This window comes from Engystomops pustulosus, chromosome 1 (genome assembly GCF_040894005.1).
Source record: "Engystomops pustulosus chromosome 1, aEngPut4.maternal, whole genome shotgun sequence".
Classification (NCBI taxonomy): Eukaryota; Metazoa; Chordata; class Amphibia; order Anura; family Leptodactylidae; genus Engystomops; species Engystomops pustulosus.
Genome location: NC_092411.1, coordinates 117,821,970 through 117,846,399, shown reverse-complemented (window position 1 = coordinate 117,846,399; position 24,430 = coordinate 117,821,970). Strand labels below are relative to the sequence as shown.

Below are 24,430 nucleotides of genomic sequence, written 5' to 3'. Positions count from 1 at the left end.
TGGAGCAGATCTTGAGTTGTAAACATCTGGCCCAGACAAATGCAATGTGAAAAGACTTTTAAAGAAGCCGCATAAATACAAGATGGAGCATCCAGCGGCAGGGGAAGCCTCTAGTCCTCTGACAGGAGGAGAGCGCCTCAGTCCAGTAAGAGGAGCACACACCGCGGAGTGATTCTCACCGCACAGCGGCTCTCAGCGTCTATGTTACTATGGCAGCGGGTACTCGATACATAATTATATTGTACACTGTGCCAGTATTCAGGGCGAAGCATTATGGAAATTACAGTATTTCTAACTGTGCTTATATACTTACGGCGGATAACGGCTGAAAAACAAATAAAATAGTCACCGGACTATTTTACTGGAAGGAGTGTGCGGAGGAATACCCTTCTGCACCGGCGTGTTAGTGCTGCGGTGTGATACCGGTGACCTATACAATGGCGATGTACGTTCTGGACGGCTCCTTCCGAGGGGACATGCTGGAGAGGAAAGGCTCCATGTACCTGCGCTCCAGTCACATGCACTATGATAAGCCCACCAAGGTGTCCGGCTGGTAAGTGCCCGGCTTATACCCGCATGGCAACTAATATTATTCTACACAAGAAATAACACAGAGATAAATAAACAACAACACCAGACAAAAGGATCCTATGCTATTCTAAACTATTATTTGGATGCTTCTGTTGGAGAATTATTTTTAGCGTTGAGGGTGCATTCACATGTCCAGATGGTGATTTTGTCCAAACCAGGAGTGGAGTGAAAATAGAGGAGTAGCAGCACTTCTCAATGATAAGTCCTCACTCATCTGCTTTTGGCTTCAAAAACTGCTTCAGAAAAACTGAATGTGTGACTGCACCCTTAAAGGAAATCTACCACCAGGACGAAGGATTGTGAAACAAGTATGTGTGCCCCCTCTAGCAGGATCTTTTCTTCATGGCTTCCTTTGCCCTTGTTTTTAAGAAAAAATTACTTTAAATGTTATGCAAATGAGCCCAAGGGGCTCCTGGCTCCATTAAAATCTATGCAGCCTGGAGCACCGCAGGCTAATTTATATGTGCATTTACAGTTTTTCTTGCAGTCATAGGCACGTGAGCAGACCATGTTCACCAACACATGGCCCAAACACGTCTTAAGGCTTAAAGGACCCGGGTTTGGAGTAATTTTTTAGGAGAAACAATTTCTGCCTACTCCCTCTAGCGATAATTTAATGAACATCATTCACTTGCCAGTCACTGGTCTTATCCATCGCCTGGTATACATGTCAGTATAACCACAAATGCCATTCAATGACTGCAGCTGTCATGTGGATGATGTGTGCCATGTCATTGCTGTAAAAAGTAAGCAGAGACTTTCACAATATGAAAGGCAAATGGACAAATGTGTGTATGTGTGTGTGTATATTTGTATATTTAGCCCCTTCACACACAAGGATGTACTGTTAAGTCCTGGTGTTGCAGGGGATGTATGGAGAGCACTCATGGGCTGAGCTCTCCATACACAGGGGGTGTCAACTGTATAATACAGCTTACACCCCCCTGTTACTGCCGTGGTTGGTGCTGGCAATTAACAGGTTAACTGCCGCGGTCAAACCAGATGACGGCACCTAACATTGCTGTCGATGGGCGCCAACATCTTGGATGGCCGATCGCACATCCAGCTAATGACGACATTAGAGGGTGGCGAATGGCAGCCTACAGTCTCATAGAGACTCACAGGCTTGCAATGTATAATGATCTCCAATAGTCTGTAAATGACTATTAGAGATCATCAGTAAAATTGCAATCAGACCCTGCAGGGTTAAAGTACCCTAGAGGGTGTGAAAAAAAACTTTCCCTAGAACACATATAAAAATAATTAAACTGTAAATATCATACACATGTTAGGAATCGCCGCGTCCCAAAATACCCATTCTATCAAAATATTTTAAAAAATTATTCCCAGCCCTGAAGATGATAATGGAAAATAGCGCCCAAATGTCCGAATCGCCACTTTTTCACCAATTTCCATCCATGAAAATGGGACAGGGAGCATCGATGGATAGAAGAGGATCTGCCAGGGGGAGTGCCCGAAGGTGAGTACGCTTTTTGGTGTGGTTTTGTTAGACTCGAGTAAAAGCCGAGTTAGTTTTTCAGCACATTTTTTGAGGCTTATACTCGAGTATATATGGTACATCTCTGTAAAACGTAAAAAAAAAAAAAAAGTTACCACTTTTAGAATGAGGGGAGTAAAAACAAACACAAAAAATGAAAAGGGCTGTAAGGGTTAAACTCATTTCTTGCACATAGCTGAATGTTTGTAAATCCTAAAAATCTTTTTTAAACTATACATTATTTTTAGCTAAATAAATAATTTTATTTATCGTTACATAGGCATGAGAGTCGTGAGGCTGAACCTAAGGATTATGATGTTAATGAAGCTCCTCTAGGAAAGAAGAATTTGTGCCACTCTACCTACAGACGATTTGGAGACGTCGCTAGTGAAGTAAGTTTAATTGATGCACCAGTGCTATTTGGGTTCTTTTTGCTATCCAGTGGTCTCCATTTGGTACCCTACACTAAAACGCTCACATTTTTAGGGACCTATGGTTTTACGTACCAAAGTGCCCTCCATGAGAGTTGTCTCTGTGTCTGATTTTAAGAAAAAGGAACTGTACTAGTCCTATGTGCCATGTCGGATTCTCTCTGGTGCTGGTAGGAGACAAGGGGAAGTGGGTCTCTTTCTTTTTTATCTCTGACAAATTTTATTTGGAGGTGTAAGTCCTGAAACGTACAACAGCGGAACCATGGGCGTAACTAGGAGAGGCTGGGCCCCATTGCATATTTGTGCCTGGGGCCCCCCGTCCCATTAGAAAAATACATTTGTACATATTTGTTCAAACATGTTTATATTTATATACCCACACTCAAAGTTATACAAGCTCATACAGTATCTGCACACACAGTATGTACCTAAATTTTTTAAAACATACAGTATATATAAACCATATACACACAATGGGGCACATTTACTAAGGACCTTGCGCCAGTTTGCACATTCTTTTAGGTAGAAACTGCTTGCACAGGTATTTAAGAAGTGTTTGAGACACATATGTGTCCCACTCTCACTATTCTTCATACAACACAAATTTCTGCACTGAAATGGGGGTTCCGGTGCTCAGTCGGACCACGGGCCACATTTATCTTGCAAAGTCTGACAGAAGTGTGTCGCACGCCCCTTTTAAATGTGCACCAAAAAAAAAAAAGTTTGCACAGTTTTTAGTAAATGTGGGCCATAGTTTATACACATTAAATTGGCATGCATACTGTATAGTGCATAAACATTATATAAACACATAGTATATATACATCATACACTTAGACATACAGTAAAAACACACTGTCCACATTTACAAAGAACACTGCAGTCTGTACTATGTGCAGTTAGCCTGTGTAGTGTGCAGAGGTCATCAGATTCAGGATTTCTGACACACGTTCTTCATGAATCTGGTGCCCCTTGCACTACTTTGGCCATCAACTTTTTTTGGTGCACCTTTAACATGGAGCAGATAACACACTTCTATCGGACTTACATGACGGTCGCCTGTGACACATACACTCACCAGCCACTTTATTAGGTACACCTGTTCAACTGCTCGTTAACACTTAATTTCTAATCAGCCAATCACATGGTGGCAACTCAGTGCATTTAGGCATGTAGACATGGTCAAGACAATCTCCTGCAGTTCAAACCGAGCATGAGTATGGGGAAGAAAGGTGATTTGAGTGCCTTTGAACGTGGCATGGTTGTTGGTGCCAGAAGGGCTGGTCTGTGTATTTCAGAAACTGCTGATCTACTGGGATTTTCACGCACAACCATCTCTAGGGTTTACAGAGAATGGTCCGAAAAGAAAAAACATCCAGTGAGCGGCAGTCTGTGGGCGGAAATGCCTTGTTGATGCCAGAGGTCAGAGGAGAATGGGCAGACTGGTTCGAGCTGATAGAAAGGCAACAGTGACTCAAATCGCCACCCTTTACAACCAAGGTAGGCAGAAGAGCATCTCTGAACGCACAGTACGTCGAACTTTGAGGCAGATGGGCTAAAGCAGCAGAAGACCACACCGGGTGCCACTCCTTTCAGCTAAGAACAGGAAACTGAGCCTACAATTTGCACAAGCTCATCGAAATTGGACAGTAGAAGATTGGAAAAACGTTGCCTGGTCTGATGAGTCTCGATTTCTGCTGCGACATTCGGATGGTAGGGTCAGAATTTGGCGTCAACAACATGAAAGCATGGATCCATCCTGCCTTGTATCAACGGTTCAGGCTGGTGGTGGTGGTGTCATGGTGTGGGGAATATTTTCTTGGCACTCTTTGGGCCCCTTGGTACCAATTAGGCATCGTTGCAACGCCACAGCCTACCTGAGTATTGTTGCTGACCATGTCCATCCCTTTATGACCACAATGTACCCAACATCTGATGGCTTCTTTCAGCAGGATAATGCGCCATGTCATAAAGCTACAATCATCTCAGACTGGTTTCTTGAACATGACAATGAGTTCACTGTACTCAAATGGCCTCCACAGTCACCAGATCTCAATCCAATAGAGCATCTTTGGGATGTGGTGGAACGGGAGATTCGCATCATGGATGTGCAGCCGACAAATCTGCGGCAACTGTGTGATGCCATCATGTCAATATGGACCAAAATCTCTGAGGAATGCCTCCAGCACCTTGTTGAATCTATGCCACGAAGAATTGAGGCAGTTCTGAAGGCAAAAGGGGGTCCAACCCGTTACTAGCGTGGTGTACCTAATAAAGTGGCCGGTGAGTGTATATGGCGAGGATACTTCTTAAATACATTTGCAAACAGTTTGCACATAAAAGAACATAATAATAGTCCGACAGAAAACTGGCGCAAGGTCTTATACACATTATACATCAAATACACATACACATATACATACAGTATATATGCACTATACATCATATACATACTGTTTATACTGCATATACACACACACAGTAAATACACACATACATATAGTACATGCAAGATATATACACACATATATACACACATACAGTAAATACATACGTACATACAATATATACACACACATGCACCATGTATACACATATTATATACACACCTGCTGATGTTTATAAAAATTAGTTATTTTCAGAGCCATGTGTGTCCCCCAATTGAATGTTCTCCATTTCAGGGGCTGCTCCTATACTGTTTTCCTCATAATTCGGCCATCTTCTCCTGGCTGCAGGGGTTGCACTCAGTCTTAATCTTGCACCTTGTTTATGGTGCAGTGGACGTTCATAAGCTGTCTACATGTCCTGACTCCAGCACGAGTTTTTTGAATATTTATAACTTTATTAACTTTTAAGAAAAGTGACAGACTCCCCGTATTGCCGGGCCACTTGATCAGAAGGCGGCATGCATGGTGGGTGGAGTTGGGTGAGCGAAGTTATCGCTCTTGTTTTTGTGGAGCGAGTAACAATCTCAGGGAAGCATACATTTGATAAATTTAATCTTGATCTCTGCCCTGGTGGGGGTTGCGGCTGGGAAGTGGTGTTGGCTGTCACACATGTGGTCATTCTTTTGCCCAGTAATTCTGCTTTAGCCACTTATCTGCCAGGTAGGGGCCCAAGTGTCCTTCGGGCCCTTGAAACTCGCTTGTATGGTTGTAGTTACGCCTCTGAAGGGAGCAACCCTGATATTTTTCCTCAGAAGCTAAATCTATATATTTTTTTACATTTTTTTATTCTGACCACCTTGTTATTTTGTTAGTAACCCATCCAATCATCATCCTATAAGGTTATTTTACATGCATACATTCTCGAGTATAAGCCGAGTTTTTCAGCACAATTTTTGTGCTGTAAATTCCCCACTCGGCTTATACTCGGGTATACAAAAAGGTTTATAAATATACTTTTGCCCGCAAAAAATGTGTAAACCGCCTTGCCTCATATTATGGTGCAGTAAACTAGACCTAATAATAGGAGGTGCAAAGTACAACTGGAAAGTCTTAGGCCCCTTCCACACTTGCGTTGCAGATCACGCCAGAGTTTGATCAGGGTGCGATCAGGGTTTGGTCAGTGAAAAACGCACATTTTGCATCAGAGTGCAATCAGTTTTCAGTCAGAGTTTGTTCAGTGTCTCAGTTTTTCACGCGCGTTTTTGATGCAATTGCAATGCAATTTCTATACATTTTTCACGCGCAGAAAATGCGTGTGAAATGGACTCAGGACTGAGCTCTATCTTTTCTATTGCAATTGATGCGTGAAAAACGCATTGCACTTGCATGTGTCTCAGAGTGCAATGCGTTTTTGATGCATCTCCATAGACTTGTATGGTGCATGTGTGCGTGAAAAAAAATGCAAGTCTGAAAAGACCCATTGGTTACAATGGGTCAGAGTGCAATGCAAGTTCTGCGCGTCAAAAGCATGCGCAGAAAACGCGCGTGAAAAACGCAAGTGTGAAAGGGGCCTTAAACTATGACAGCTAAATCATCCAGAATCAGACACAGTGATAAATCTGGCACAGCAGAAGACTGTATAGTTCTACTCTGCCCTGGTCTAATGTTCATCACTTTCATAATAAGGCCCCGTTCATACCCCACATCTGGGGACATATGTACACTAGTTTGCCGCAGAATATAGACATTGATTACAACACGGCGGCGGTATGGTGCCGGACACATGTGGCACTTTATCATACGCGGGAAAAGATAGAGCCTGCTCTATCTTTCCCTGTATGTAGAGCCAGACAGTGCTGTTTCTTATGGAGATGGGAGGGGTGAGCAGCGTTCACCCCTCCTCCTCTCCAGCGCCACCAAGTGCTTGCCTTGGCTAAGGCCAGGCAAAAACACGTCCATGTGAATGCAGCCTAATTCAAAGCAAGACAGTCTTTCTTAATTATCCTCATGGCCACTAGAGGGTGCACTAATACTGCATACCAAATAGTGATGCGTCTTTAGTGACTAAGTAGACAGTCTATTAAACGTCTAGTGTTTCCTGTAGAAACTGATTTCTGATTAATAAGATAAATATTTAATGTGTTGTTAAATACAATGTGTTCTTAAATGCCAGTTTACAACCTTAACCACATCAATAAAATCTCAGATTTTTATCTACATAAACCAAATATATATTTTTGGCTCATGCCATTCTAATTGATTTACTTTTTGCCAAAGATGAAGCTTTTAACAAGTAATGTTAGGTTTCAGGATTATTTAATTACAGATTAGGGCAGAGGCAGGCAGGAGGAATATACCATTGGATACCCTCATAGTAGGTTTCCTTTAAGAAGTCTGTTACAGATGACTGAGAATTTCTTGAAAAGAGGTTGATCCATTTAAAACAATAATGCTCTCTCTATATTTTATTATTTACTCTATATTTAATTACACAATTTCTGCTAGTATTTATTCAACAGAAAATATTTCTAACTTTGTGCGATCTGTTGTAAGATATATTGGCCATATAGTTGGTTAAATCGGGTAAACCGGATTATACCTGTGGCCGGCAGCCTTTAATAGTTTCAGCATCCAGGAAAACTAAACTCTTGAATTCTCTTTCAGATTTAATTTCCCTTTTGAGTACCTTCATTGTCTCTTGCATGTATTAGAATAAAACCCTTAGGCTTAGAACGAACCTTCCAACATAGGTATTTGCTGTGAAGAAATTAATTACAGAATGAAAATGTCATTGTGGGAGATCACTTCAGTTTGCCAGAAAATTACATCCTCAGCGTACAGTTGGTTTTGGTATACAAACCAAATGGCTTTTAAATGGTTTGGTGCTTGTCAACAAAGATTTATCATATTTATCAATAATGAACTATAACAAATAAGCCAGACAGCAAATCTTCTATACAGACAGTCCCCGGGTTACGTACATAGACAAGGGTCCATAGGTCCAAAAAATTTTTTTTGCCCCAATGACAATCAGAGTTTAAATTTTTTGCTGTAACAGGACCAGGGATTATCCATAAAGCTTCATTGCAGACACTTTACATCTGATTATTGCAGTCTGGGACTATAGTAAAGCATCCAGAGAGCTTCACCAGAGGTCAAAGTGGGCAGAGGGGTCCGTCTTTAACTAGAGGTCGTCTGTAAGTCGGGTGTCCTTAAGTAGGGGACCATCTGTATATGCATGTAGAAGCATAGCCTGCATTACAATGCCATATTTACTGCTGCTATATGCTATGGAGGTTTGAATTCCTTCTTCTGCTTTCTTTTTTAGAATTGTTTATTTTAGAAATTAGAATTGTGTTATTTTTACACTTGCTAATTAAGGCCAATATTTTGGATAAGTGATTTACAACCTCAGAAACGTGTATGACAAGATTTGAGGTTTTCTTCATTCTTTTTATCCTCTCCTAGTTTTGGTTCTACAGATACTGACAGTGGTCTAAATGATTTTTTTTTTCTCTAGACATTACAATAAATGTTCTGTCATTTCTATTTAATCATTTAGGACTGGAAAACCACAACTGGACATCAGTTTTCACAGGTTCAACTAAAAGCCGAATATGAAGTTAAAGATGTTCACAAAAAAATGGTCAATGAAGACAACCTTGATACTCTGAATCTTAAAAGGTAAACTACCGTATAGTTGGCAGTTTAAAGGAAATCTACCACCAAAATGCATCATGATAAACCATTACTGTAGTAATCTTCTTATATTTGTTATCCATGGCCTCTTTCCTACTGAAATCAACTTTTTAAATTATGCTAATGAGTCTGAAGGGCTCTATAGGGAGTTACCAGACCCCCCCCCCCATGCTGTATGTTTACAGGCTATTACACTGTGCAGGGACACTCCCGCCTCCCACTTTGTGAGATTACAACGGGCAGATTGAGTGGGAAAATGAGGAGGGAGCAGGGCAGAGGGTGAGTACAGTGTAACAGCCTGTGAATCTACAGCACGAAGGGGCCCTTTTAAGGCCACTGATTTTTAGAAGGGGGCAATGAATATGAGAAGACTAAAACAGTCACAGTGCCTGGAACTACGACTGGTTTATAATGCTCGATTTTGATGGTAGATTTTCTTTAAAGAGAACCTGTCACCCTTAAAAATTACACTAGGAGCTGCTTACTAAAGTGCTACAACGGTTCTCTACTCTAGAAACGCCGGACCACTCTCAAAGTGCTTTGGCTTATTCATGAGGGGTGGGATTAGGGCGGCATGGGGCAGTCACCACCGGCCTATGGGCGGGGCTTTGGACCGCCACCTCGTGAATACACCGGACCGCTTTGAGAGCGGTCCGGCGTTTCTAGTGTACAGTGCAGCAGTGTCTGCTAGTGTTATAAGAGGTTTCTGATAACACTAGCAGTGTAACACTGTTGCATGTGTTTTAGCACTAGGAGCTCCTAATGCCGTTTTTAAGGGTGACAGGTCCTCTTTAAATAAGAAAGTGCTTTACTGTGTCTGTAGCTTTTTGGTTTTGTCCTCTGGCAGTTCAAGACTGGGTACAGAATTTGGGTGGAATTTGAGTCACTGACTGTGTTTTCTTAACCCAAAATGTATTGAGCGTTTTAGAACCCTTTTACAATGTGTACAACAATGGGCATGGCTTTGTGGGAAAAGGCTTTTGACTTTACTTAGATTGGTTGTGAGAATGGGGAAGATATATTATGCAAATTGCACATTAACATCCAAAACTTTTCCACGTTTATCACATTTTAAACATTTTTACTACTAATACACTATAAAAGGATGTGACTTGTATGAAAGGACATGGTGTTGGTGAAGTGAGCTTAGTCTGTTGTTTTTATAATATCGGTTGTATAGAAATTATGTGACATCAGCATTATATAATGGAATGGGTTGCATAATAAAGTCGTGTAGCACACTGATTTCATAATGTTACATGCTTCATAACCATTAATTGGGAATAAATTAAATTTGACTTTCACATTTCCTTTATGAATAAACTGTTCTGCATCTCATCCAAAAACCCTGCTCAGCTTTCAGGTTTCTTCAAGTACATACCTGTTTAGATGTGTTCCTTTTCTGGAATTTCATTGTTTTCAGTCCTGTTTCCATCTGAGACATCTGTTGGTTTAAATGAGTTGAAATGAGATCAAGAACTCCAAGGGCAGAAACCTTAATTTTACAATTAATGCCAACTGCTTCTTTGGCTGTGTTCACTTGTGAGAAATGTGAGCGTCTAGAAGTGATGTCCCATATATCAGCAGATACACACATGGGGGTTTTAAAATAAAGGCCAGAAAAGGTTTAGAATCAGGATAATCCGTAACATGTTACAAATGAATCCTTAACAAAAAGTATTTTGCACTCGCTGTAAAGTAATAAAAGAGACTTTGAATTTCTACCTTTGATGGGTACAGAAGGTATTTAGGCCCCTTTAACCCTTTCAGGACCTGGCCCTCTTTTGTTTTTTCATTTTCATTTTTTACTCCCCATGATCAAAAATCCATAACTTTTTTATTTTTCCATGTACAAAGCTGTGTGACGGCTTATTTTCTGCGTAACAAATTGCACTTCATAGAGATGGTATTAAATATTCCATGCCGTGTACTAGGAAGCAGGAAAAAAATTCCAAATGCAGTGAAATTGGTAAAAAAAACGCATTTGTGCCGTCTTCTTGTGGGCTTGGAACCGTTATCATATTTTGATAGATCAGGCATTTTCGGACGCGGCGATACCTAATGCGTTTATGATTTTTACTGTTTATTTATATTTATATCAGTTCTAGGGAAAGGGGGGTGATTTAAGTTTTTAGGGTTTTTTATTATAATTTTTTTTTTTTAACTTTTTTTTATTTTTAGTACTTTTCAGACTCCCTAGGGTACTTTAACCCTAGGGTGTCTGCACGATCCTATCATATACTGCCATACTACAGTATGGCAGTATATGGGGATTTTACTACTCATACATTACAATGTGCTGATAGCACATTGTAATGCATGGGTTAACCCGAAGTAGCCTCGGGTCTTCGTGAGACCCGAGGTTACCATGGCGACGGATCGCCGCTCCCCGATGACGTCACGGGGAGCGGCGATCTTCGAAAAGATGCCGGCGCCCACGCGCCGCCGTCCTTTTGAAGCCGCCGGCAGCATTGCCGGCGGCGATCGAGGTGAAAACACCCGCGATCGGTGCTAGCACCGATCGCGGGTGTTACCGGTAAGCCTTTGCTGCAATATGCAGCAAAGGCTTACCGGCTATGGAGAGGGCTCAGCGCTTGAGCCCTCTCCATGCACCCGCGGCCGACCCGTGACGTGCTATTACGTCATGGGTCGTGAACGGGTTAAAGAATATAAATACTGAAATTTCACAAGGTCATAAGTATTCAGACCATTTGCTGAGTATTAAGTAGGAGCAGCTAGTGCAGCTATGAGTCTTCTTGGGAATGATGCAACAAGTTTTTCAGCCCTGGATTAGGGGATCCTCTATCATTCTTCCTTGCAGATCCTCTCCAGTTCCCTCAGGTTGGATGGTGAACCACGGTGGACATTCATTTTCTAGTCTCTCCAGAGATGATCAATTTTGTTTGGGCTTTGGCTGGGCCAGTCAAGAATGGTCACAGAGTTGTTCTGAAGCCACTGCTTTGTTATTTTCGCTGTGTGCTTAGGGTCATTGTCTTGTTGGAAAGTGAACCTTCGGCCCAGTCTGAGGTCCAGAGCACTCTGGAAGAGCTTTTCATCCAGGATATCTTTGTACTTGGCCTTTCCTTGCAGCTGAAAAACACCCCGTAGCATGATGCTGCCACCACCAACATGTTTCACTGCTGGGATTGTATTTGACAATGAGCAGTGACAGGTTTTCTCCAGAATTACTGCTTAGAATTAATACGAAAAAAGTTCAATCTTTGTCTCATCAGACCAGAACTGATAGTTGACTTTATGGAACTCTCTACCATCTCCCTACTGCATCTCTGCAGCTCAACTACAATGATCCTAGAGTTATTCTTTAGCTCTCTCACCAAGGTTTTTCACCCACAGTTGCTTAGTTTAGCAGGTTGAGGATTACGGAGGCCACTGTGACTTTAGGAAACTTGACTGCTGCAGAAATTCTTTTGTAACCCTCGCCAGATCTGTGCCTTGCCACAATTGTCTCTAGGCTCTTTGGGCAGTTCCTTAGACCTCTTGATTATCATGTGATCTGATATGCACTGTGAGCTCTGAGGTCTTATATAGACACATGTGTGCCTTTCCTAATCAATTTAAATCAGTTTAGTTAAACACAGCTGGATTCCAGTGAAGGAGTAGAACCATCTCACGGAGGATCAGAAGGAAATGGACAGCATGTGAGTTAAATATGAGTGTCACAGCAAAGAGTCTGAATACTTATGACCATGTGATATTTCAGTTTTCCTTTTTGTTTAATACATTAGATTTCAGTTTTTCTTTGTCAAGATGGGGTGCAAAGTGTACATTCTTGAGCAAAAAAGAACTTTTTTGATCTTACCAATTGGCTGCAATGAAGCGAAGAGGGGTCATTTAAAGGGGTCTGAATAGTTTCCATACCCACTGTATGCTATCATTTTCAGAGGTCTCACTATTTCGGTGAACTGGGACCTCCACATACCTTGCAAGAAGTGTAATAACAGAATTTCCTATTTTACGTGCAGTAAGGTCTTTTATCATTTTTCTAAGGTTACTGCATTGTTTTTATCACATGGTAGTGGTGAGCGTTTTGACTTTTGCTTTGGCTTTGTGGGGGTGGAGAGGGTCATGGAGGCTGATAAAACAAGAATGAACAAAGTAATAAAGAGGGTAGAGTCAATAATAGGTGGAAAATGCGAGTTGTAAGATTGTAAGCGGAAGAGTTTTAGATAGATTTGAAAAAAAATATCCCGCAGCATCCTATTTATGATATGATAGTGAAACAGTGAGTTGTTTTGGTGACAAATTTATTCAGATAAATTGTAAAACCAAGAGGTTACATAAAACATTTCTTCCATCAGTTATTAAAGGGAACCCGTCACCCCATTTTTCACAAATACAGTTAATGACAGGTTCCCATAGAGCCCGAATAACTATGTGACACCTTTCTTTTAGCTAGAAATTATTCTCCTGAGATTCCCATATATTCAACTTCATAGTTTTACCTGGTATCTAAACATGGCTATAGCGAGTCAAGGTGGGCGTGGCCTCCTAGGATTGAGAGGAGCTGCTGGATTCAGCCCTATCTCTGTATGTAGCTGTAATTTCATGTGACAGGGTGACATCATCGCTGGTCCTATAGCTTTCGTAGCATTAGAAAATGTACACTAAGCATGAAATCACAGCATATTTTATCACATGAAATCACAGCAGCATGCATGGAGAGGAGTAGAGGTCCATGGAAGTTGTGATTGTTTTATGTGGTCAGATATGTACATGGGGTATAGTTTGCTAATATTAAGTAGCATAAAGACCTTTGATGTCACCCTGGTCACATGACATTAGGCCATGCCCCCTCGACTCGCTCCAAAGATACATAGATACCAGGCAAGATTATAATTCTGATTTTTGAGGATTTTTTTTTTCATTTTTGACCAACTATATGTCATGAAAAAAAAAAGCTGCAAAAGGTCCTTTTTTAAATTTTTAGTTTTGTTGGTGTTAAAGTTACAAAAACTGGAGAAAAATGTCCTAATGTATAGTTTACATTTTATTTCAGTTTTCCAATTAACTCAAAATGACCATTGAAAATGAATTCCCTAGTATGGGACAGTCGTTTCGATCTATAATATGTATAGTCTGTGGCAATGTTTTTTTTTATAGTGTAAAGTGGGAATTTTTTTATTTTATTAGGAAATAGTAATGTTTATTTCTAAATATTTATGAATATTTTGTGAATGTGTGTCTACTTTATATGGGGGGAATTTCCACAGTTTTTTCTTTTTCTTTAAAGTTTTCCACTGTAACTGGGGCATCTATAAGAGCCACAGTTACAGAGGAAAATTACCCCTGTTGAGGAAGATGTTGGGGGCAGAACTGCACTGGGCTTGATTAGATCCACCAGCTCTATTTTACCCTTGCAGACCTGGCGATCATGTGACCAGTGGGTCTACAGAGCCAGAATCAGTGCTGCCTCTTCTTTTCAGCTTAGAAAAAAGACGACTAATGTGAGACCTTATTACAATGTACAAATATCTGAAGGGGGGCCTCCTCTTCACCTAGAGAGGGGATTCTAACATCGCTACAGACAGGGATTCTTTACTGTGATAGCAGTAAGACTGTGGTGGTTGTAATGGCAGATTCTGTTCAAGAGAGGCCTGAATGTCTTTCTGGAGAACAATACTATCACATCTTATGGAAATAAGATAATTTGTAAGTTGTTGCTGTTGATCCAGGGGGCTATTCTGAATGTCATATAAGGCATTAGGAAATATTTTTTCTCTGCTTTGGGGTGAGTGGCATCAGTTTTGCAGGGTTTTTATCCTTTTCACCTCTGGATCAATACTGTATAATGTAGAATGTGTAGGTTGCACATTATAGACTGAATCGTATTTATAATTTGTAAAGCGCTATGGTATATGATGGAGCTATATAAATAAAGATTTATTATTATTATTATTTTAGGCAGACCGGACTTCCAGATAATGGTTTTGGAGCTGTTTTGCCACATCACAGTAAAGACCATAACAAAATGTAAGTGTTTAAATATTTTTTTGAAAATTATTGTTAGAAAACTCTTGTGAAGGTAATATGAACGAAGTGCAAAATTTTTATGTCAGTTGATCCCCGTTGTGGTTCAGTATTTCCTTGAAAGTATATCGAAATTTTAAATCTTTTATTGAATAGAGAACAAAAAATGCCGTGTATACTCGTGTTTAAGCCAAGTTTTTTTTTCTGAAAATCCTCAACTCGGCTTATACACGATGCCAGCACTTAAAAAAAAACTTATATACTCACCCACCGGCGGCTCCCCAATGTCAGCGCGGCTCCTCTTCTGCGCCTGTCTTCTTTCTTCTGTAACAGCCTGCAGGGCGCGGCCATGTTTCTTCCTGGCCGGCACATAGTATGACGTCAGCTGCGGCCACGTCATAGTATGCGCCTGCCGGCTGGGAAGATGCATGGCCACGCCCTGCAGTGTGTTACAGAAGAAAGAAGACAGGCGTGGAAGCCAGAAGAGGAGCCGCACTGACATCGGGGAGCCGCGCTGTGCATCAGGGCCTCCGGAGGGTGAGTATATAAGTTTATTTATCTTTAGTGCTGGGCTGGCTGTATACTACTGGGGGCAGGCTGGGCTGGCTGTATACTACTGGGGGCAGGCTGGGCTGGCAGTATACTACATTGGGCTGGCTTTATTCTACAGGGGGGCAGGCTGGCTGTATACTATAGGGGGCTGGCTATATACTACTGGGGGCTTGCTGGCTATATACTGGGGGGGTCTGTGACCAATGCATTTCCCACCCTCGGTTTATACTCGAGTCAATAGGTTTTCCCAGTTTTTGGTGGTAAATTTAGGGGTCTCGGCTTATACTCGGGTCAGCTTATACTCGAGTATATACGGTATGTTAAACAAAGAAAAACCATTATTAGTTAATAAATGTAATTTCCTTAAAGGACATCCACCACCAGATTTACCGGTGGTAGACTGTCACCAATGTAATGCTGGTTACCTTAGGGCAGTGATGGCTAACCTATGGCACTGGTGCCAGAGGTGGCACTCAGAGCCCTTTCTGTGGGCACTCAGGCCATCACCAGAGAGGACTCGGGGTATGTTCCTGCAGTCCCAGACAGCCCAGGACTTGCTGTGCACAGAGATATTTTAAAGTGACAGCTCTACCTGGGACTATTTTCTGCTATATTGGTGCCTCAGGGTGATGGTATCAATGAAAACTATGACAGAGAAGGGAGTATAAATCACAAATTACATTTCTGTGTTGGCACTTTGCGATAAATAAGTGGGTCTTGGTTGTAGTTTGGGCACTCCGCCTCTAAAAGGTTTGCCATCACTGCCTTAGGGGTTAACTGGAACCATTTTTATTTTCTGGAACCCCCGTTTCGCCACAAAAACAACTTTATAAAAATATGCTCATGATCCGGAGGCACTCTGGCCTACATTAGCCGAGCTCCTCCAGGCTCATTCTGATAAATTATACATGCCTCCTTCATAAAAATTCATCTTTTAAACTTCCCGCAAGCTACAGACAGCCAATGGCGTAATCTGCGCAATAGCTTTACACCTTGCCCACCCGCCCGGAGACCGTTGGGATTGCGGACTGCCGTTTCCACTTGGTCACTGTTCATCACGTGTTTAAATTACATTTTTTTAATGTGTATCCTCCCGGGACTCGTATATAATCGTGTATATATATAAAGGAATTATTATTATTTGACCTTAGTGACTGCATATTCATTGTTCAAATGGTGGATTTTCTGACAAAATTTCTGAAAATTTGCACATGCACTATATATTTAGAATAAACTTTGCAGAAGAATTCACTTGCGTAGAAAAGTCGGCCTTCCATTATTATCTATGTGTGGTGGATTTTGACAATTGTAATTCCCTTCTACTAATATCTACGTACATAACAGAAATAAAGGTTTCATACTGTGGGATCTGAATACTATCTGGCAATGACACAATTAGCAGCGCAGAGCAGATAATGAAGTAGGTTGTATATGATTACTAATGCATTTAAGCTTGACATTTTTTTTATTGTAGAAGTTCAAGTTATTAAATATTTTATTATCGTAATATTTTATAGCATCAAACAATAGCATCTAAACCCCTGGAATAAATATTCAAATCTTCATAAGGATAATGAATTATGTCTGTTTAATTACAGTACTTCTAAAAACTCATTAAAATTAATTCTTGCCAAGCATCTTACAAAAACAATTTATGGGAATGACCGATTAATTGCAACAATATAAAGGTGTCATTTTCTTCTTCAGTTACAAATCATACAGACTTTTAATATCTGCAAATAAAAAATATTAATGGGAGTGTGAGTATATGTTAGAATATCATATTAATAAAACCAATATTGACTTTTGAATGTATTATGCCCTATATTGCTGTGTTGTTAAGGGTAACCCATCACCACTATTTACTAACCTAACCTAACTATGTAAGGCTATGTTCACACATGTCACCGATACATTTGTTTTTATTTTCCAGCTGCTCCTTTCATGCCAAAACTTTAGTTGAGAAGTATGGAAATGAGGCTAAAATGCTTTGGGGTGTTATAAGAGCACCTCAGGTTTTCAGCTCCACAGCAATAACAATAACCCCTACTCAGGGTCGGACTGGGGTACATGGGGCCCACCAGTGAAATTGATTTTGGGGGCCCACCTACTACTACATAGAAATATTCTGTGATAAGGGAATTTCTAAGCACTAGCGTGGGCAGTGATATAATGGATTAGCTAAGCTTTTTCTCCCTCCCTCTCTGCTAGTGCTGGGGTCTTGGTTTGTGTACATGGGCTGCAGTGGTGACGTTATCTCAGGGCATTAATGTTAGGAATAGTGTAAGAGTTACCCCTGGTTTCCCAGGCTTTCTGATGCTGGCTGGGCTGTGGTTACGGATGTAAGTGTTTGCACTGCACCAACCTTCCAATAAGGAAATGCTGAAAACCTTTAGAAGAACTGATGACAATAACCCTACTATGGTGTCCCCGCACCACATAGACAAGTCACACCTGGCTCTCTGACCCTATAGATATAACAGTGGATAGGCTGAGAGCTGTCTCACACTAGAAGGTTAGTCACTGACTACAATACTGATCTGACACAGGGAGAAGTAGGATCTAATATCTCACAGGTGACATGTCTTCTCCTTCACGTCCAGAATCGGCATAAAATCTGGTTGCAGAATTTTCTGGCAGATGTGTTCAGCTCTGGGAAGCAGATCCCCCTCACTGCTTCCCTAAAAATACCATGGTTACTTACTGTATAATGACACCTGGATAAAACAATGTCCCCCACTGTACTTCTAAAGAATCTACATAAGAAACCCCTCTGTGCCCCCAGCAACCTTCTAAGAATAACCCACATATATATATATATTACTCATTCTAGTTTACACATATTACACTATCCCCATTGTGGCCCCCACAATAACTGACCCTCCACAATACATTGGCCCCATACTTTACATTACCCCCTCATTGTGCCACCCACCTGATAATGTTCCCTAAACATGGCCTGACTTGTAATAATGAACTTAATATGTGTCGCCTCTGCTAATGCCCCTGCAAAGTGACCCTTTCTAATTATGTGTAGTGAAAGGAGCCATCGAATAATCCCCACACCAAATAATGCCCCCACCCACTGAATAATTCTCCCACATAAAATAAGTCTCACCAATAAGGATGTCCCAACAGACCCCATTAAGTGATGTCCCCCCACAACCCTCCAGTATATAATGTTATATACAGTATATATATATAATGGGCAATTAACAATCCCCAAAGAAATTAATGTTCCCCAAAGCCGCCCAGAAATTCATGTTCTCTGCACCCCCACGACAATGGATGTCCCTCCTGCCCCTCACACTTATTGATGACCTCCCATCACATACCAGTAATTGGTTCCCCAAAGCCTCCCAGGAATTGATGTACCCCTTCAAAAAGGGATATTCCCCCAAAACACCAACAATGGATACCACCCACCAGCCCCTCAGAAATGGTTGTCCCCACCCCAAACAATGGATGTGCCGCTTAGACACCCAGCAACTGATGTCCCCCCCCACAAAGAAATTAATGTCTCCCACAAATCCCCCCAGAAATGAATGTTGCCATTAGCTCCCCATCAATGTATGTCATATACAGTCCCCCCAGAAATTAAAATTCCACCCCAGCCCCCTCAGAGCAATGGATGTCGTCCACATCCATCCCCCTCCCTCCATATGTTCCCCTCAGCCCCTCAGCAATGGATGTCCCCCCACCAGCCCCTCTCAGCATTTGATGTTGCCCTCAGGCCCACCCCCAGCAATGGATGTGCCCCATAGATCCTCAGCCTGCCCGCCTCACAAAGTTACTATTCTAGCCCCCAGCAATGGATGTTCCCCAACCAGTCCCTCTCAGCAATTGGTGGTCTCCCAGCCACACCCCCAGCTATTGATGTAGTACAGTAAGCATAAAAATTGTATGAAACACTTATTACCTGGTATTTTTAAAGAAATTGTCTGAGTATTTAAAAAAATATATAGGTGGCCTTGGGGGGGGGGGGCGTTGTACAAAAAAAGGGGTTTTCTTATATGTACTCAGGATAACAAAATAACACATTCTCTAATTCACTGTTATTAACAAATATACAGCATTTCAGATTTAAGTCCAACCTGTCTGCATCAGTCCTGCTGTTCACAATTCAGTTGCCCCTAGACACGACCCTGCAACTTCTGCCTTGGAGTTGGGTGGCCACCACCTTGGATTCCTGTGTGATAGCCGTGCTTGCTGAGTTTCTGGGGATTATTTACTAAGGTCCCACGGCCGCACTTTGGTGGGTTTTCCGATGTTTTGGGATTTGCGCCACTGGGACAGGTATTTAACTGGGGATTGTGTTGCACGTGATCGGATTGTGGCGTGGCTGCGCTGGCTTTCATGCAACAGAAAAGGGGGGGGGTGCCATCGGACTGAGTGCGGGATTTAACTTTCAAATTGTGTCGCAAGATCAAGCACTTACATGCACCAGGAAGAAGGTGAACTCCGGTGGACCTCAGCGGGGAAGCAATGTATGCAGGATATCGGGCGCACAATCTTAGTGAATCGCAGCACCGTGCATTATCGTCTTAACACTTTGGGTGAACTCCTCGGACAGGAAAGTAAATGTGCCCCTCTGTGTCTTTCTGCTCTGAGCCTGTAGCCACGCCCCCTTCAGTACAGCACGGAGCTCACACTGGCACATACACTGATTCACTTCCTGCCAGCACATTGTGAGTAGTGAGTAGCTGCAACTGCAAACTACAAGGAAATAAGTAATCTAGTAATCTGTGAGGCAGGCACATATCTGTGAGATATAGCATTCCGACTGTGTAAAAGTCTGTCAGCCACCATTATCTGTCACGGCTCTGTGTAATAGGCATCTCATGCATCTCATCATCTCTGATTTGTCTCATCTCTCCTTCTATGTGTCAGTGTGTTAGTACAATATCAGTAGCCAGATAAAAGTGTAGATACACCTGTACCCTGATAATGTGACCACACTGTCACCCCCCAGAACTAGCTGAATCATAATGTATCCGATTAGAGAATCCAGCCTAGGGAGAGATAGTTAAAACGGCAATAAAATTGAGTAAACCTGTAAAGTAAAGGGTTAAAATTATCTTTATTGTGTTAACCTCACTAGGGGATTGAGATTTGAGAATTTTCTTTTTTGGGAAAACCCACCCATCTCCTGTCCAAATGCCTGATACAGCATTAATTTTACGGGTGGGGTGGGTGTGCTAGGCGGGTGGAAGTTGTTGGGGCATATATACTGCAATACAGTAGGATTACAGTTTATGTTCGGATCAGTCACTCCACCTAGGGTTTAAGTACCCTAGGGGGTCTAAAAATACAGTAGAAAAAAATATATAAAAAAAAAATTTGTAAAAAAACATAAAATCAAATCACTCCCCTTTCCTTGGAACTGATATAACAATAAACAAATTAAATCAAACTTTTTATTAAAACTTTTTTATTCAATAAAATGCCAGATCTATCAAAATATGAAAACCGTTATTCCTGGCATTGACCAGGTAACACAAAATAGCCCCCAAATGTACGAATTGAGACTTTTTCCACATTTTGCAACACATAAGGATTTGAATAAAAAGCAATCAACAGGTCGTACTGTTCCCAAAATTGTAGCAAAGAAACCGTCAAAAATGCCAAAAAATGTTATAATCTCATATAACCCTCAGCTCGGGTTCACCGCTGACATTAATGCCCCTGCCTTGAGTGTGTGCAGCACATGCATGTTGTCTGTTAAATGTGACCCCTGATGATAATCCGCAAGGACAGAAACTTGTTGGGTGTAATGTGAATGGAAGGGGGCTAGAGGTAGTGGACCTGCAGACCTCCTAGAGCTCAAAGACCTCCTAGAGCTCAAAAACAGGTCCAAAAGAAAATGGTGTATATGTGTGTTTTTTGTCAATTTCACAGAATTTGGAAATTTTTTTCCAGCTTCCATGGAATAGTAAAAAGCATTACTACATTAAAACAAGTAAATATAAAAAAGTAATGGAATTTTAAACTGGGGAGTGAAAAATGGAAATGCAAAAAACGAAAATAGGCTGTGTCCATAATGGGGTTAAACGCAAGATTTTTAGGAAGAGAACTGGATGCATTTTTATAGTGGATAACTTTGCATTACTTTTTCTTAATCTGCTTCTCTTTTAGGCATCTAAATACAACTTATGGTATTGACTATATGGCCCCCTTTCAGTACACAACATCTCCTGTAAGTACTGTTGTTTTTCAGAAATTTTGAATATGGAGAAGGACCGGCAATAAAGATAAAGTATGCCGTGTAACAAAAAGATGTTGAAAAAAGAACTGTAATGTCTTTTGGACCTTTTGAAACTTTGCTTTGACCCACTATTACCGATCAAAACTACTGACTATAATATTTCTTTAAAGAAAATCAACCAGTAGAAAAAAATAAAGAAACACTGAAAATACTCACTTACGCTCCTCTTCATATTGATCCTGGCACTTGTCTTCACTAGTCTTGACACGTCGGGATCACCTAGAAAAGAGGGCAGCCTGGGAAAAAAAGAGGGCGGGAGCAGAAGGACGAGATGTCCGGCCCTCCAGGCCGCTAATTATTCATGCCTCGCGCACCTGTCACACGATATGCGTGAATTCATGCCTCCTGAGTGATAGATGCCTGCCTCTCCGTGTTGGAAAGGGAGGTGACGTTATGCAAGGGTTGTGCCTAATTAGCATCCCCATGTTCCGTGCTGCTAATTTTAAGTCCTGGCGTGTCAAGACTTGTAAAGATAATCGCCAGGATCAATATCACAAGGAGCGTTGGTGAGTATTTTCAGTGTTTTTTTACATTTTTTTCCTACTGGTTGATTTCCTTTAAGGAAAACCTTTCGCCGGAATTCTTCCTCTAAACAGATCATCTAGTTCAGGGACAGTTGGAATACTTCTCAGCTGCAGCTAGGCATGAAATCAATAATAAATATAATATTATGGTGCATTTTTTAGTTTGGTCAGAAAAAAATTACAAATTTTGCTTATTTTTGCCAATAGTATCTGTAAAGAACTGAGTAGCAATCTGGACAAATGAAGAGTCATCTACATCAATTAAAAAGAAAATGCTATATGCTCAGTCACAGTACTATTCCAAGTTAAATAGCTATTTGTCTCATTTCTTGAGAGAATGTTCAGGCTATTATCTTCTTTTCAGAACACATTCGCACACAAGGGCTGATTGTGCGTGCTGTCTGGACCACACAGACTGCTGGCCCAGATTTCATATCTTAGCTCTTTAGACAAGTTATTATAAATAATCCAAAATAGCATGAACTAAGAATAGCTAGTTCAGAATTACCTAAAGGTAATTGCGAGCAACATAGAATTGGTGTGCAAAGCCCAAACAATAATATGTACTAAAAAGTAAACATCTTTCAAATATGAAAATACATATTTATTAACCGATGGAGGCCTGGATTTGGAGTCGCCAACAAAGTTAAAGTGGAAAAACACACTTTAAGGGAGGTCATACAGGCACATGGCGGCCACACACAATACAGAGCATCATTTTGTCATGATTTACAGATATTACATCAGAGTTGGATCAGCCAGTGGTGTGTTTTTCCACTTTAATTTTGTGATTGACTCCATATCCAGGCCTCCATTGGTTTATACATTTTATTTCCATTGATTTATTTTTTTGTGATTTTGTTGTCTACACATTCAACTTTGTACAGAACAAAGTATTCAATTAGAATATTTAATTCATTCATATCTAAGATGTGTTATTTGAATATTCCCTTTATTTTTTTGAGCAGTGTATAATGCTAATGTAGATAATGTTCAAACGGTGATTGTCTAGTCAAAAATGCAAAGCTGAGGTACACAGGACAAACATATGGAAAGAAATGGAATATTATCGTAGAACTATGCTGCATGCATATTACCTCCATTTGTTAAAATTGTAACTTTTTTCAAAGGGATGGCCTGGAAATAGTTCTAAGGCTACATTCAAATGAATGTGTTGGGGACACGTATATCCAATATAGGCTCCCCATAGGCGGCTATGGTGCTTGGGCTTGGTACGGTGAGCACAACTTTCCTGCCATTCCCACACAAAAGATATTGCCTCCTCTATCTAGGGCTGTAAGAACGGCTGTGCGGTGCTTTCTCCTATACACAGGGGAGGGTTTAGCAGCGCTTATCCCTCCTCCTCTTCAGTGCACCGATGTGTGCACCGTACTCCTGTAAACTGCAAGACTCTCACTCTAGTAGTTTTCAGAAGTGGGTATTGATGTGTCACTTGCCACCTAAAAGCTCCTCCTACTTCTATAATTTTTCTTTTAAGCAAGGACAGCTATGCAATCAAATATACTGCCAAAATCTCCCCCACAATATTTAAAAATACCTAACATGGCATATGGTGTTTCTGTAGGCAGGATTGCTCCAACAAGTCCATACGAATCTGCTTTAAAAGGAACTTGTAGTGAGGATGTAGGCCCACAGGCTGTCACCAACTTGTTATGAAGGACAGTGACAGGATCACAATAATGTTCTTCTATATTCTATTCTAAGAGATTCAGCATTGTACATATACAGAACTTTGAATGCTGACCTAAGGATTGGTGCCTTGCCTCACTAATCTCTAACTATATGAATGTCGGAGATAGTGAGCACTGTACCTGGCTATGTATGGCACTCCCATAGAACTGAATGGAGCGGCAGGGTGCATGCTTATGCTGCTGCTCCACCCATTAGTCAGAACAGATTCCTGTCCTACCAAATTGGGGGTAACAATCATCTTGTTTTCCTTTATCCTGTTGAAACTTTGAACAAACCCAAGTTATATCTGGCAACCCATCTTTTTACTGTAAGTTATAAGAACTGCATTGTGTTTGATCTAAATTATGTTTCTGTATTTCATAACAGATTATAGAAAAAGTTCCAGAAGTTCCAGACTATGTTTCTGCCTTCAAGAAATGTCATTCTCAGTTTACAGACACTGCAGACTATAGAAGACATGGAAGAAACACCTGGCAAGATGAAAGTGGTGTATATGCCAACAGAGAAGTGAGACAAAGGATGTTTAAACCAACCTGCCCCATCACGCCACATCTGTGAAGATAATTGCATATTAACCAAAATAAATCTTCATTTAGAATTTATAATGACATTTCTACTGTATTAAAACTAAGCATGAAAATGTCTCCCCCCACATTGGTGTTTCAGGTCTTTAGTCTGACACTACACAACATTAGCATTCACATGATTCTTACTCAATGAGAGGAAAGATTTTCATTATTGTATTAAAATGTAATTCCTTTATCAGCCCAGAGGTCCACATA

General features: G+C 41.0%; 1 protein-coding gene across 1 annotated transcript; it reads left to right on the top strand.

Annotated features, from left to right (window-relative positions):
• Positions 1 to 226: 226 nt before the first annotated feature.
• On the top strand, positions 227 to 24,410 carry CFAP95 (cilia and flagella associated protein 95). Its single transcript, XM_072151120.1, has 6 exons — positions 227 to 553; positions 2,370 to 2,481; positions 8,470 to 8,591; positions 14,529 to 14,597; positions 21,282 to 21,342; positions 24,015 to 24,410. Exons 1-6 carry the CDS (start codon positions 438 to 440, stop codon positions 24,204 to 24,206), a joined length of 672 nt encoding a protein of 223 aa, XP_072007221.1. The 5' UTR covers positions 227 to 437; the 3' UTR covers positions 24,207 to 24,410.
• The last annotated feature ends 20 nt before the right edge of the window (positions 24,411 to 24,430 follow it).

Bases quoted from the DNA above. Each gene is read 5' to 3' on its own strand.
- CFAP95 (XM_072151120.1), top strand. From the start codon at position 438: ATGGCGATGTACGTTCTGGACGGCTCCTTCCGAGGGGACATGCTGGAG. The intron at 2,482-8,469 runs GTAAGTTTAATT...TTAATCATTTAG, and splicing joins TTGGAGACGTCGCTAGTGAA to GACTGGAAAACCACAACTGG. The intron at 8,592-14,528 runs GTAAACTACCGT...TTATTATTTTAG, and splicing joins GATACTCTGAATCTTAAAAG to GCAGACCGGACTTCCAGATA.